General features: G+C 49.4%; 1 protein-coding gene across 1 annotated transcript in view; it reads right to left on the bottom strand.

Annotated features, from left to right (window-relative positions):
* Positions 1-6,147: 6,147 nt before the first annotated feature.
* Positions 6,148-16,460, bottom strand: part of ccr6a (chemokine (C-C motif) receptor 6a) — a 68,558-nt gene continuing 58,245 nt past the window's right edge. The window contains exon 3 of the mRNA XM_072503431.1: positions 6,148-8,040. Within this exon, the coding sequence (XP_072359532.1) occupies positions 6,942-8,021 (1,080 nt within the window). The 5' untranslated portion in view covers positions 8,022-8,040 and the 3' untranslated portion in view covers positions 6,148-6,941. The remainder of the gene's footprint in view (positions 8,041-16,460) is intronic.

Genomic DNA, 16,460 nt, shown 5'->3' with positions numbered 1-16,460 from the left:
CACCAGTAGCCATCGGACATTCCTCCCCGAAGGGAGCCTTCTCCAGAGCCAATGGATGAGGAGCCATGGCCGTGTCAGACTTGTAGGCGCCGACCCCGTCGCGGACGGCGGTCCTGGGGACGCCAGAGGCGCCGTCGTTCCGACCGAAACTGGGACCAGCCCAGGGGCCGTAACTGGGACCAGCCCAGAGGCCGTACCTTCCATGTGGATGAACCTGCAGCGTCCACTCCTGAGGACGTGGTGACGGAGGACGACTGCCTGCAGCTGCATTGTGTGGCAGCTCCCCGTGTGGCCCCCATTAAGGTGACAGTACGGGTCAATGGCCACCCGCTGGAGATGGAGTTGGATACTGGCGCAGCGGTCTCCGTGATCGCCCAGAGGACATTCAACCACATCAAGCAGGGTATACAGACCCTTACATTAACTGACTCACAGGCCAGGTTGGCCACCTACACGGGGGAACCACTGGACATTGCAGGAACTACAATGACCCCTGTTGTCTATGGACGCCAGGAGGGGCGTTTCCCACTTATCGTAGTGTGTGGCCATGGGCCCAGCCTGTTGGGTCGGGACTGGTTGCGCCATTTGCGGTTGCAATGGCAGCACATCCTCCAAACAGTTTCTGGAGGGTTGACTGAGGTGCTAGGACGATACCCAGAGGTATTCCAGCCTGGTTTGGGGAAAATAAAAGGGGCCGTAGCCCGTATCCAAGTTGAACCAGGAGCCACGCCGCGCTATTTCCAGGCGCGCCCAGTGCCCTACGCCTTGCTCGAGAAGGTAGAAGGGGAGCTCACTCGTTTGGAGAGTTTGGGTATTATCAGGCCCGTCCGTTTTGCTGACTGGACAGCACCAATTGTACCAGTAATGAAGCCAGATGCCACAGTTCGCTTGTGTGGCGACTATAAACTTACAGTGAATACAGTTTCCCGACTCGACCGATATCCAATGCCTCGCATAGAGGATCTCTACGCAAAACTTGCAGGTGGACTCTCATTCACAAAATTAGATATGAGTCACGCCTACCTGCAGTTGGAGCTGGACCCTGCCTCCCGACCATATGTAACGATTAATACACACCGGGGCCTGTATGAATATACATGGTTGCCCTTTGGAGTATCCTCTGCCTGCGCAATTTTTCAACGTGTTATGGAGGGCATTTTGAGAGGTTTACCACGTGTGGCTGTCTACCTGGATGACGTGTTGATTACAGGGACGTCGGAGCAAGAGCATTTGGAAAATCTGGAGGCTGTCCTTAGACGCCTTTCGGAGGCTGGAGTCCGTTTACGTCACACAAAGTGCGTATTTCAGGCAAAAGAAGTAGTCTACCTAGGTTATCGGGTGGACCGCGAGGGTCTGCACCCCGTCGCAGAGAAGGTGCGTGCAATTCAACATGCACCCACCCCGACTGACACTTCGCATCTCCGTTCTTTTCTCGGTCTCGTAAACTATTACGGGAAGTTCCTCCCCAATCTGGCAACTACGCTGGCCCCTTTGCACCTGCTGCTAAAGAAAAATCACACCTGGGTTTGGGGTCAGCCGCAGGAAACCGCTTTCCGGCGGGTAAAGCAACAATTGTCGTCGTCTGGGTTACTAACCCACTGTGATCCGGGAAAGCCTTTGCTCGTCACATGTGATGCATCCCCGTATGGTATTGGGGCCGTCCTGTCCCACAAGATGGAGAACGGGGCCGAGCGACCGATAGTTTTCGCCTCCCGCACATTGACTGCAGCGGAGAAAAAGTACGCGCAGATCGAGAAGGAGGGCCTGGCAGTGGTTTTCGCGGTGAAACGCTTCCACCAGTATGTGTACGGCCGCCATTTCACTATCGTGACTGATCATAAGCCCCTGCTGGGACTCTTCAGAGAGGATAAGCCAATACCGCCCATTGCTTCTGCACGGATCCAGCGCTGGGCTTTGTTGCTTGCTGCATATGAGTATTCTCTGGAGCACAAACCAGGTACGCAGATAGCAAATGCCGGTGCACTGAGCCGATTGCCTTTATCGACCGGCCCCATGTCGACCCCCACGACCGGTGAGGTGGTTGCAACCCTAAATTTTATGGACACCTTGCCTGTCACGGCATCACAGATCCGTGAGTGGACCCAGACGGAGCCAGTCCTGTCAAAGGTTTGGCACATAGTCCTGTATGGTGGGCAGCATAGACAGCTCCCAGGCGAGTTGCTGGCATTTTCCTCCAAGCTGTCAGAGTTCAGCGTGGAAGACGGCATCCTCTTGTGGGGGACGCGTGTGATTGTCCCGGAAAAAGGCCAGGAGCTGATATCAGACTTGCACAATGGGCATCCGGGCGTGACCAAGATGAAAATGTTGGCCCGGAGTTATGTCTGGTGGCCAGGCCTCGACACCGACATTCAGAAGGTGGCCCAAAACTGCTCCATTTGCCAGGAGCATCAGAAGCTTCCGCCGGCCGCGCCCCTACATCACTGGGAATGGCCAGGGCGGCCTTGGGCACACTTGCATGCAGATTTTGCAGGCCCTTTTCAGGGATCCATGTTCCTTCTACTAATTGACGCCCAGTCCAAATGGCTGGAGGTGCATAAGATGCAGGGGACAACGTCCTGCGCAACAATTGAAAAGATGCGTTTATCGTTTAGTACGCATGGCCTCCCCGAGGTGCTGGTCACAGATAATGGCACTCCATTCACGAGTGAGGAGTTTGCTAGGTTTACAAAGATGAACGGCATCCGCCATATCCGCACTGCCCCTTACCACCCGGCTTCAAATGGGTTGGCAGAGCGCGCAGTGCAGACATTCAAAAGAGGCCTAAAGAAGCAGTCTCCCGGATCAATGGACACAAGACTGGCTCGCTTTTTGTTTACGTACAGGACCACCCCCCATGCAGTGACTGGGGTAGCTCCCGCAGAACTCCTAAAGGGCCGGAGACTCCGCACCCGCCTTAGTATGGTTTTCCCGGACATTGGCGCAAAAGTACGCCGCACACAAGAACGGCAGGGACAGGGATTGTCTCGGCATCGTCCGATTCGGCAGTTTGCGCCCGGTGACCCAGTATTCGTGCGGAATTTTGCTGGTGGTGCCCAATGGGTTCCTGGTGTAATCTTTCGCCAAACGGGCCCTATATCTTACCAAGTGCAAGCCCAGGGTCGTCTCCAGCGAAAACATGTAGACCACGTCCGGTCCAGAAGATCATCCCCTCAAAAGATTCCCCGCCCCCGGAGCTCATTTCAACAGCCGCAAAGACCAGAGACAAGGGAAGGTAGTCCTCAAAATCTTCCACTGGTGCCTCACTCGAAGCCTGCGCAGGTCGTTACGGGATCAAATGGAGACAGAGACGCTGACATGACGGAGGCAGCAGACTCTGACTCCGAGATGGAGACACAGGATGCATCAGAGGGGGAATCCTCGGGTCCACGGGCCGTGGATGTACAACTGCTCCGTTCATCACGGAAGCGCCGGTCTCCGTCTCGTTACACGCCGCCTGATCCAGCGCCGCGTGCAAATGGCGTCCGGCCTGCGGCCAAACGAGTCCGACGCCTTCCTTCGCCAGGGTCTTCGGTGGATTCCTTGGACTTTGGTGGGGGGGGGGGGGGGGGAGGGATGTTATAACCTGCCTACTTACGATTGGCTGGGGACTAATGACTATCCCACAATCCTGTGGGAGTATGAACTTCCCCAATGAGGGGGGCGGAGAAAATAAGCTGGCCAGTTCAGGAACCAGCAGGAAGGAGAAGGTAGCAAGGGAAGTTCCTGCTACTGTTATGTATATATTGTTAATAAATGTTATTACCTTGTATCCTTAAAACTCGTGCTGGATTCTTCGTGGCCCTTACAAAACAAATCATATTACCAAAATCAAGTTTGAAAAGTACAATTTCAGATCGCACAATAAAATGATAGATGAGGAATAATGTTGTTGTATTTGTTTATTTCTATCAAGAGTACACATCTTTCATCGTGTTGGTAAAGCAAAATCACAAATCATAAATCTCATCCTAAACTCTTCAAAGTAGCGTGACAAGTTTATTCACAATTTTTATTTATTATTTTATATATAGTTTTTCTCCCCTTGACTCAGGGAAGAGGTATGTAAAGGCTCATGTAAACCTATTCGCAGATTCTTCTATCAATATCTATCTGAATTAACCTTCAAGGAAGCAGAGGACCCTATTATGCTCTCCATTAGGAGGTAATTAGCCTCTAGTTAGCACCCCCCACAGGAAAGTGAACATCTCATTAAAATGACACTGCATATCCTCATTGCATCAGAAAGAAAATGCTCTGTTGATTCTGTAATAGATCAGAACAAGGACAAGTAAGCTTCCTATTTAACTGTCTCAAAGTGGAATCAGAACACATTTGGATTCTCATGCAACTCTTCAATGTAATATCTCAGTAATATCTCATGGTCAAATCTTTCAGAGCTCCAATCCTGGCAGCCTTTCATTATTCACCAACACAAATAATTGTACTGCAATTTTTGCCTATCTGTTTACAACATAATTTTGAGGAGACACAATGAGTGGCCTGATAATATATTTCAATTTACAAACCTTGTAAAAAAAAAAAGCATGCATGTTCATTAACCAGAAAATAATTATTTTGATTGTCAGCATTAAAACAGAGCTTTGTCCCAAGGAAAGTTATGGACAGTGATCATTTTAAATGTCGTCATCAGAATTCCATCCACAAAATTAACCTGCATTATCAGATCTAACAATTGTGACAAAATATAAAATAAACACAAGCAACAATGTTTATATAAAAGGAACTCTTGGGTAAAAAAATAAGCAAATGCGAAATGCAAATGACCAAGCATTGTATTATTTTAAAAACCAAGTTTCCACTGATCAGCTTAGCTTAGAAATAGATCATTTCCATTTGTCATAAGATACGTGAATTGGTACAACAGAGTAGCTCATAATACCGGGCAGCACGGTAGCATAGTGGTTAGCATAATTGCTTCACAGCTCCAGGGTCCCAGGTTCGATTCCCGGCTTGGGTCACTGTCTGTGCGGAGTCTGCACGTTCTCCCCGTGTGTGCGTGGGTTTCCTCCGGGTGCTCCGGTTTCCTCCCACAGTCCAAAGACGTGCAGGTTAGGTGGATTGGCCATGCTAAATTGCCCTTAGTGTCCAAAATTGGCCTTGGTTGAGTGGGGTTACTGGGTTATGGGGATAGGGTGGTGTGGGCCTCGGTAGGGCGCTCTTTCCAAGAGCCGGTGCAGACTCGATGGGCCGAATGGCCTCCTTCTGCACTGTAAATTCTATGAATCTATAAACCCCAGAAATTTGAACACTAAGTCATTGCCCAAGTACTGCAAATTTACAAAGAAGTCCGAAAGACTATTGGTTCTGATATACGTTGTGCATATGAATAGCCTATGACTAAGTTAAGTGCAGTACGAAGTCTTACAACACCAGGTTAAAGTCCAACAGGTTTGTTTCGATATCACTAGCTTTCTGAGCGCTGCTCCTTCCTGAAGAGGTCTGTTCCAGAAACACTTGCCTTCAAACAACTGCGCAACCTCAAACGAACCATTGTTTGCAGCAAACTACCCAGTCTTCAGAACAGTGACCACGGCACCACACAACCCTGTCATGGCAATCTCTGCAAGTCGTGCCAGATCATCAACATGGATACCACTATTACACGTGAGAACACCACCCACCAGGTACACGGTACATACTCGTGCGACTCGGCCAATGTTGTCTACCTCATACGCTGCAGGAAAGGATGTCCCGAAGCGTGGTACATTGGTGAGACCATGCAGACGCTGCGACAACAAATGAACGGACATCGCGCAACAATCACCAGGCAGGAATGTTCCCTTCCAGTCGGGGAACACTTCAGCAGTCAAGGGCATTCAGCCTCTGATCTCCGGGTAAGCGTTCTCCAAGGCGGCCTTCAGGACCCGCGGCAACGCAGAATCGCCGAGCAGAAACTTATAGCCAAGTTCCGCACACATGAGTGCGGCCTCAACCGGGACCTGGGATTCATGTCGCATTACATTCATCCCCCACCATCTGGCCTGCAAAATCCTACCAACTGTCCTGGCTTGATGCAATTCACACCTCTTTAACCTGGGGTTACCCCATCTCTGGATCTGTAAAGATTTAATCACCTGCTAATGGTCGCATTCCTAGCATTGTTTGGCATCTTTGAATTTGTCTATATATGTGTTTCTGGAACAGACCTCTTCATTCACCTGAGGAAGGAGCAGCGCTCCGAAAGCTAGTGACATCGAAACAAACCTGTTGGACTTTAACCTGGTGTTGTAAGACTTCGTACTGTGCTCACCCCAGTCCAACGCCGGCATCTCCATATCATAAGTTAAGTGCAGCAGGACCTGGACAAAATTCAAATTTGTACTGAAATGTGATAAGTAATACGCCTGCCACTAATAATCAGCCTAACCACCTCCCCATGACATTCAATGACATTCATTATCATTGAATCCCTCTCCATCAGCATCCTTGGTGATGCCAATGACCACAAGCTTCACTGGATCAGCCACATAGATAAAATGACTACAAGAGCAGTCAGAGGCTGGGTATTCAGTGGTGGGTGACTAGTCACTTGACAAACAAAGCCATTCCATCAACTACAAGGCATAATGGAATGTTTTCCATTTGGCTAGGAATACAGGTGGTCAGCATTACATTGTCTAAGTAGTAAGATAGAAGTGGTAACCTGGACTTCTTTGTGCCAAGGAGGGAAGTTCCATAGATTTTTATTCATTCTAACTTTGGCCACCTTTATCAGAAGGTTCATCAAAGTGACAGATGGGGAAAATAGAAATGGTCTGTGGAGAGAAAGAGCTAGGAGCCACAAGGCCTATTCTGATATTCCTCATCCCCATAATATGTAGCAATAGGTAGGAGAACAGATGATATAGAACAGACCAGCACTTAAATGTACTGCCTTGTTGTGAAATTTGAATTCAAAAGCTTATGCAAAAAGCTGATGCTCACATGGTGAAGGACGATGGGTTGTCAATATCAAAGTCAAAAGTGCGTCTTGACATAAATGTTTCACTGGTACGTCTTGATGGGCTGTGGCGAAATGTAATGTACCTTTTGCTTAAACACCAGATATCTCGAAGAACCTTTGTAAAATAAAACCTGAACTTAACGCCAATAAAGGCATAGAGGACAGGATTCAGACAACAATGGAAAAAGGCCAAGGACTTTGTCACTGTATGTAAAATGGTCATGGGTTTGCGAAATTCACATTCAGTTGTTTTAAATAAAGTCTCATGAAGTACCATCACATTGTATGGTACTTGACAAATGACAAATGCTACTACTACTGCCATTACAACTCGAAATGCCTTATGTCTCTGGAAGTTTCTCGCTTGGAGAAGTGTGTTAATTATCAGAGAATAACAGAAAATCATGATTATTAGCGGTACAAAGAAACCCAATGTTAGCTGTATTGTCGGAGCAACCATTTTACCAATGCTTGAATAGTTTTTAGGGTACCTAACATCACATACCATTTCTTTAGTTGTCTCGAATTTATACGTTTCACTAAAAACAAATGTTGGCAGGGACACAACAATTCCAGCCATCCAGATAGCTATACAAATAATTTTACTATAAACCAGTGCCTTCCCTCTGTAATTGAAGGACTTAGTTGCATGAACAATAGCAACATATCGATCAATACTGATAACAGCCAGCAACAACATCCCACTGTAGAAGTTGATGCTGTACACCCCCTTGAGAAGTTTGCATCCAAAGTCCGTAAAGAGCCATCCTTTTGATTCAGCTGTAGCCCAGAATGGTAGAGTAACTACAAACAGTATATCGGCGACAGCCAAATTCATGAGGTACATGTCAGTCATTGACTTTACCTTCTTGTAATAGGAATAGGTTAACACAACCAAACCATTGCCAATAATGCCTGTCACTGCGATGATTGAATACAAGACAGGAATAAACACCCCTGTAAATTTCCTGGTATCGTTCATTGTACACAAGAGTTCCATGTCGGAATAATCAAAAGTGCTGGTTTCATTGTAGTCTTCAGAGAAAATATATTCCATAATTTTTGGTCAGTAAAATCTGAAAAACAAATAAACCTAATTAGTGAACAGTAAAGGCAATAAAGCTGTTCATATGATACAGACATCTTGAGTCCTCAGTAGACCAGCTGACTCTTACACAGTCTTTTTCACTTTTGGATGTAATCTTTATAATCCATTTATAACATCCTAACATTTATTTTCAACATACCATGAAGAAGCAAGCCTCTGAATCAGGAGTAAGGAAACATTCTGCCTAGATGTTCATCAATCCCTGCAGCTTATGGTTCTTCAATTTGAAGCCAACGCCAGCAGATTGTGGAGGTTTGGTATTGGGCTCTTCCCAAAGAGTCATTGGGCATGGACCTCCATTCTTGTTGTGCTCTTGCTTGAGCAAAACAAGGCCGGTGAATAGCGGGAAAGCCGGAAATGAGAACCGCATCAGGCGCCAAACAGTTTGCAATGCAAACGGCCCATTCCCGTAGGCGAAATTGGGATCCTGCCATAGCGTGCCAAGAAACCAATTATCACCACTTAAACCCTATTTCCATATCCTTATCCATATCCAACGGCCTCCCGCCATTCATCGACCTCCCAGCCAGTGGTCACGCTGGCGCCGATTAGTACTCCTTCTGAAAAACGTGAACCTGGCTGAAGAGCTTCTGCTGGGAGCCGAGGAGGTGAGTTGCCATCTTTGCTCACAGGCAGAGAGCTCAGGGGCGCAGTGCTTGGCTGAGGAGTGGGGGACCCTCGGTTGGGGGGGTACACCCTCCATGGGGGTGGGCCGCCATGGGAAAGGGGGAGGTTCTGTAGGGGCAACCGCTCGAGGTTCCACCATGCCAACCCCTGGATCGTGTGTACCCATTCCGGAGGCAACCCTTGTCTCTGTCCTTCTGCCCCACCGAACACCCATAACCCCCACTAACTGCCGAGGCCTCTGGCCATGCGGCTGAAAGCTATTGATAATCGGGATCATGGTGAAGCGAGCACTTCACACAACCCAAGTAGATTCCCGTGGATGGACGGGCCTTGTAGCTTGTTGGAGTCATTGCCTAGCATCCCAATCACACCTTGATGCCTGGACACTGTGCTGAACACTGCGGGAGGCAACACCACACACGCAGCAGCCAACATCCAAACACCCAGGGATGGGACACAGTTTTGAAGACATGTCCATGGCTGGAGTTTGGGTGACTGCAATGGGGAGGGGAACAGCGCCTGGTCCAGGTGAAGTTATGTGAAGGTGTCTGGGGTACAGGGTCTGGGAGTCCGTTGAGGAGGGCCCACTGCGGCTGGGAGTGCGTGGGCAGGGAGTTCCGGGCGTGAGGGTGGGGGCGGGGGATCAGTGGGAGAATGGAGGCTCCAGGGGTGGGAGCCACCGCTGTCTGTCGGTCTAACACCCTCTCGCAATTCTTTACAGATATTGAATGGTATGGATGGTATTTTGGGCCCCGCAGAACTTGCCCTAGTGGTGCTGCTGGTAGACCGGATGGCCTGATGGCGGAGACAGCGGCATCAGCAGCGTCTGCAGATGCTCGCCGCGGCGGCCCACATGTTGGATCCCACCCCACACCCTGAGGACCCACCGCCCACCAAGCCAGGGAGGGACCCAGAGGGGGAGACCCGTGGCGGCCCAGGATATACAGGGTCGTTCGAGCAGATAACGGACAGCACGTGCTGCAGTATGCTCTGCCTCAACAAAGAGATGGTGGGGCACCTGTGCCACTTCCTCGTGAACTTGGCATCATGTGAAGGAGGAGGACACCTGCTCCCGGTGACCATCAAGGTCACCGCAGCTCTGAACTTCTGCACCTCGAGATAATTTCCAAGATGGCGCCAGAGCGAGGCGACTTCTTGCAAGCTGTGCCCAGCATACCCTCAAATTCTATTTTTTACTCTCGTTCTTTGTTTCTAAAACTTCATTCTAACTCTTTTGAACTCCCTAACAATGTTCTAATTCAATCACTTAAATTCTACAGTCTCTCCTGCTTTCCCTATGTACGGTATGCGTTGTCTGTATGAGCATGCAAGAAACAATACTTTTCACTGTATGCTATACATGTGACAATAATAAATCAAATCAAATCATTCCAGGGCTGAAGCGGAGACCTGTGTGACATATCGCAGGCCACAGCCCACAAGAGCATTCAACAGTTCACGGATGTCCTGTTTGCCTGGGCGGAAAACTACATCAACTTTGAAGTGGGCCAAGCACAACAGGGTGCCTGAACAGCAGGATTCTCCACCGTTGCCGGGATGCCCCAGATCCAGGGGCTGATAGACTGCATGCCTGGCGCTTTGCACTCACCAGACAATCTGGGAGTGCCCTACGTGAACAGGAAGGGGTTCCAGTCCCTGGACATACAGCTCATGCGCGACCACCACATGAAGATCAGGCACGCTTCCCAGGGAGTGTGCACAAAAGCTACATCCTGGGGCAGTCAGACATCCCCGGCCTCTTCTGGATGTTGTTTGGGAAGTTATTAAGCATTACTTAGTGTTGTATTCTTTGGGGGTTGTATTTGAATTAATGGTTGCTAAGATGTTCACTGTTTGTTTTAAAAAGATTAACTTGAGTTCATAGAATAAACATTGTTTTGCTTTAAAAAATACTTTTCCATTTCTGCTGTACCACACCTGTAGAGTGAGCCGTGTGCTCCCCATACCACAATCTATTAAAAGTTGTGGGTCAGGTGAACTCCATGATACACTTTGGGGTTCTCTAAACCCTGGCCCATAACAGGTGGAACACGGGGGAGCTGGTGGCCACCATCCCCACTGCATGGGACGTCTCCAGGTTTTCACCCAGCCCCTCCTCCTCCCTCTTGGTGCCCATAGGGCCCTGGGGTTCACCGTGGGATGGAGGTAACTGGTTAAATCTCTGGCTGCCCCTGCATCATCTGGCTCTACCAGCCCTGGCGGCTCCCCGATGTCTGCACCATCATGGTGATGCCCTCAGCGTTGCTCTCCAGTCATTGGGCAATGCCCACCTTGGGCTGGGACAAGCTCCGCAGCACCTTGGGCATTCTCGTCTGAAAGCGGTACATGTCCCGCAGCACCTCATCAAGGTGAGCCTGGTACTGGATCACGTTCCCCAGCATGTCAGACATTCTGCCGAGGCCCTTAGCCACGGCCTTCACTGACGGCGCAACACCTTGGACACCTTCACTAAAGGTGCCAACGTCGTGCACCAGGCTGTCCACTGCAGTCGCCACTCTAGCAGTGTTGGCCTCGGTGCCACGCATTGCCAGCAACATCTCCTGCGCCCCAATAGCCTCCAGTCAGCAATGAACCTGCGGGAGTGTCACGGCCACTCCCCAATGTTTCCATCAGCTCCGGGTAACCCTGTTCCACAGGCTCAGCATCAGGCTGGGACCCATGGGAGTCAGAGGAGGGGTCACCCCGGATGGGCCAGCGCCGTCAGCTGGATGACCTGTGGGAGAATGGATGTGTGGTCAGTGGGAGGAATGAGTCAGTCTATATGGCATTAACAAGTCACGTTCAACAGGTCCTCCGGATGGGGCCCGGTGGATCCTCACCTCTGTGCCGTGTGCATTGGTGACCGTTCTGTCCTCGGCCATCCCAGTCAGCTCCAGGGCTCGTTCCTCGAAGCTGGTGAGGATTCTTATGTCTGACACCCCTCCACCAGTCTGGGCCCTCTCCCAGTGATTGTGGGAGAGTTTCTCCTGTGGAGACACAGAGAGGGTATCGTTGGCCGCACGCGTGGTTCACAGTGATGGGAGGGGGTGTGAAGGAAAGGTTGGGGAGGGGTTGAAGGGAGGAGTGGTTGAAGAGACGGTTGGGGCCACATGGAGGGTTGGTGGGGCATGCTTGCATGGAGGCTGAAAGGTCTTGGGGGTGGGGACGGTGTCCATTCAACCGTGCTGTCCGGTGCAGGTCATTGACCTTTTTGTGACACTGGAAGCCAGCCCTCCTGGCCACGCTCCAGGCTCACCCCATGGGACCCTTGGGGGAACAGGACATCCCACCTGGCCTCCACCGCCTCGAGAAGCCTCCCCATGTCCACATCTGCAAATCTTGATGCTGGTCCTCCCGGTGCCATGGCCGCGAGCTGAGTGGAGTTGGCAGTTTAAGTGCTGCTCGAACTTGTTTGCAGGGGGCTTGCGAGCGCGGCGCGCTGAATCGGCTGGTGAGCCTTCATTTGCGGCGAGAAGCGGCGAGACCAACTGTCTCTTCAACCACTCCTCCCTTCAACCCCTCCCCAACCTTTCCTTCACACCCCCTCCCATCACTGTGAACCACGCGTGCGGCCAACGATACCCTCTCTGTGTCTCCACAGGAGAAACTCTCCCACAATCACTGGGTCTCAGAAAGTGAACCAATTAACATTGGATAGCGTTGCCGGCCTCGCCGGGCTGAGCGCTGGGAAGCTCGTGGCAGTCCCCGCTCGGTACCACGCTTACAAATTGTTCCAGAGAATCGCTGCATTGTTTTATTGGCAATTTTTATCTGCGGTGGTTTTGCCATTGCCTTCCACTCTTAAGGGCAGGGTGGGGATGCAGGTCCCCAGACTACCTCAACCATAATGAAAATAAGTTATGCTGTTGGCATCATTCTGAACCACATGCTAGTCACCTAGTCAGCTCAGCTAACTGGCCCACCTTGTGGAGGCACCCATTCCTAAAATGTACAAAAGTGTTAAAATAACTGGCAGATACACAACTTTTTTGTCCTGATTACGCCTTTGGTAGGTTTGGTTACATGCCCATGTACCATCTACAAGTGGTAGCGCAGCAACAAGCTTCGGGGGGGGGAGGGGGGATCACTTTGGGGCCTTGAGAAATAGGGACACCATTTAAAAAGGCTTTGGCAAGCAGGGCTCCTCAGTGCAGGGAACAGGACTAAATGCGGCCTCAGCCACACATTCCCTGCTGAGGCTCTGTGTCAAACTGGAGTCACGTTAGATAGCGTTGTGTTTCTTGGCACTGCGAGCACCGGGAAACACGCGGCTAAACGCGCTCACTATGGGACCCTGGCGCTGTGAAGCCACAGTGCTATCCACTTGTGCTGCCGTGCTGCCCCGTTTGATGGTGCAGCATTGTACACTCAAGATCCCATAACTTGCACCCATTCCACAGATATTTATGTTCAGACATCGAGGAGGAATGGGGGGAAATTTCCTTGTGTAGTGTCATTTCAAAGCCTGTTGTTAATCACGACTGGCCATTTTTATTTGCTGTTGGCCTCGATGAATTTTGAGCAGTGCCGAAGAAATCAGTTTGCTCTTCTCCTTTCTAGTTGCAGCAACAGGAAGATCATGTGGAATTGTTGTCAGGCTGGGTACAAGTGGAGATTGTTCTATTGCGCTCTTCCTTAGGGTAATGTTGTGCTTCATTTTCAGATACAAATCTTCAGTAGTTACGTCAGACACTTTTGATATTTGTTGCTACATTTCCATTTACACACCTTCCACAAGGTGGGCTGTCTATTCTCTCGTAACAAGAGCTTGCATATTCCATCAGGTCTAGTTTTTCAAATGAAGCTGGCGGGCTGCCCGCAGTCCGTTAAATACCTATTGCTTTCAACTGTTTTATACACAGAGTTCGAACATCAAACGGGGCAGCACGGTAGCACAAGTGGATAGCACTGTGGATTCACAGCGCCAGGGTCCCAGGTTTGATTCCTTACTGGGTCACTCTCTATGCGGAGTCTGCACATTCTCCCCGTGTCTGCGTGGGTTTCCTCCGGGTGCTCCCGTTTCCTCCCACAGTCCAAAGACGTGCAGGTTAGATGGATTGGCCATGATAAATTGCCCTTAGTGTCCAAAAAGATTAGGAGGAGTTATTGGGTTATGGGGATAGGGTGGAAGTGAGGGCTTAAGTGGGTCGGTGCAGACGCGATGGGCCGAATGGCCTCCTTCTGCACTGTATGTTCTATGTTCTATCATCGTGGAACTAGAAAATTACAAATAGCAAGCATCCTAACAGGATGAAGATTGGCAGAGAGTTGGGAATGAAGGCATGTTATCGTTCATGATTGTTATTGTTCAATGAGTTCTTCTTCACTTCTTGTCATTTCTACTGTGCTGAACCCTAGAAACTTTATGCTGGAATCTTGAGACAGTTAAATTTGTTATAATCACAAATTCTGGTATCTGCTCATCCACAACATCAAAGCTCGCAACTGAATTTCCACCCTATCGGCTTCTAAAATGTTAAAAAGATATGATACAGTGGGATAATTATCCTCTGTTGGAGAATCAAGAACAATGGGTGGGGTTTTCCGGACCATCCTGCTGGCGGGATCTTCCATTCCCGCTGAAGTCGGCCCCCGCTGTGGGTTCCCCGGCGGTGGAAATTGCTCTTGATCTCGGCAGGGCCGGAAGATCCCACCGGCAGCCAATTGCAAGCCGCCTGTCGTGGGAAAAAACGTCGCATAAGGGGGATGGAAAAATCCGGCCAATGGCTTTGCACCCAAAGGATAGAAGAAAACTGGAATTCTTTCCCCAAAAGGCTGTGGCTGCAGGAATAATTGGAGCTTCCAAAACTGTGATTGATTGTTTTTTGCCATACATATCAAGGGATAATGGGGTTAAGGCGGATAACTGGAGTTGAGCTACAGATCAGTCAAGTCCTAAATGAACGATGGAGCAGGCTTGAGGGGCCGAATGGCCCACTTCCATTCCTATGTTACTGTGAGTATGCAGAGGCACCAGCAAGACGGAGCATGGTATGAGAAAAGACATAGTTTCCAAAATAATTTGAAGAAAATTATTTCTAATGTCGGGCACAGGTAACAAAGCATAATGGCCTGGATTTTGCATTTAGAATAATGGCGAGGCTAACCGCGCTCAACGTTATTATGTAGTGAATCGGAAAGCAACTTCTGGAGTATAGACATGTACAGTTAAACACAGGTTGCCCTGCCTCCCCACAGGCTACACTATTAAAAAAAGACTTGCATTAACGTGGTAATTTCATAACCAGCAGTCATCTACAACTGATGAAAAACATTCAAAATGAAGTCACTGTTGTAATGTAGGAAAGGCAGTTAGCACATTTGCGCACAGCAAGCTCCCACTAACAGCAATGTAATAATGACCAGCGAATCGGTTCTTATGATGGACTGAGTGATAAATATCGGGCAGATACAAGGGGATAGATGGGGCCTTGGTTCAGCATCTCATCCGAAATACGGCACCCAGACAGTGTAGTAATCCATCAGTATTGCACTGGAACGCCAGCCTTTACTTATTGTGTTCAAGCCCAGATGCTTCACTGAGAAACTTGGCATTAAACTACCTTTTCTTTCTGTTTGTTTTATCTATCACGCTCAATTCCATCTTCCATTCCTTTTCTTTATTTCCATAGAATCCCGAAAGTGCAGAAGGAGAGCTTTCAGCCCATCGAGTCAGCACTGACCCTCCGACAGATCACCTACCTAGGCTTACTCACCTGCCGTATCCTTTAACCCCACCTAATCTGCACACCTTTGGACACTAATGGGCAATTTAGCATGGCCAATCCACCGAGCCTGCACATCTTTGGACATTAAGGGGCAATTTAAAGTGGCCAATCCACCTAACCTGCACACCTTTGGACACTAAGGGGCAATTTAGCATGGTCAATCCAGCTAACCTGCACATCTTTGGACTGTGAGAGGAAACTGAAGCACCCGGAGGAAACCCACGCAGACATGGGGAGAACGTGCAGACTCCGCACAGACAGTCACCCTTGATCAGAATCGAACTCGGGTCCCTGGCGCTGTGAGGCAGCAGTGATAACCACTGTGCCACCATGACGCCAACCCATTCGGTCCATAAGTTGACAATTAATTAAATCTAATTTGTACTTTCCGGTTTATACTGTTGCTCTTATTAGCCTTAGTTTTATTAGCTCTAATTCTGTCACCTTTGCTCACGAGTCGCCAGGTATCTTTCTGATACCGCCACGTGGTTCAAGCTCTAGTTATGATTAAGAAGACAGCATACCGCTTAGTAAGAGTAAAATCAACGGTCATTTATTATATACAGCAATAAATACTTATACAATAATCCTACTTTCTAGACTACTTCCTACCACTACAGGCCAATACTTAACTTTGGGAATGGCCCACCAGGTCAGGGAAACGAATGGCTTATCAAATTGGGTCTGGCCTGCGGGATTCAAAGGCTGATACAGGTCGATGGCTAGGAGTCTCTATCGGATAGCAATCGCTGGAGTCAAACTTACGGTTTCTTGTCGATGGTTCTTGCGAAGGTTGCGAGCAGGAGAAGGGAGAGAAGGGTCGATCTGAACTTGGCCCCTTACTATTATAGTTCCCAGGGGCTTCCCGCCTCTCGGGGCGGACCTTGACCCTGGTCCCAAGTGATTGGACTTGGTCCCAATCACTGGGTTCGATATGCTCCAATAATGGGGCGATTCCTTGATCAGGGTTGGTCGTTCACCTTTCTTTGTCTCGGCCACTACTGGCGCCGAGAGGTCTGGATCGGCTTTCAAT

The sequence above is a fragment of the Scyliorhinus torazame genome, chromosome 1 (genome assembly GCF_047496885.1).
Source record: "Scyliorhinus torazame isolate Kashiwa2021f chromosome 1, sScyTor2.1, whole genome shotgun sequence".
Lineage (NCBI taxonomy): Eukaryota > Metazoa > Chordata > Chondrichthyes > Carcharhiniformes > Scyliorhinidae > Scyliorhinus > Scyliorhinus torazame.
The sequence above is the reverse complement of the archived record's forward strand: the minus strand, read 5'-3'. Positions and strand labels throughout refer to the sequence as shown.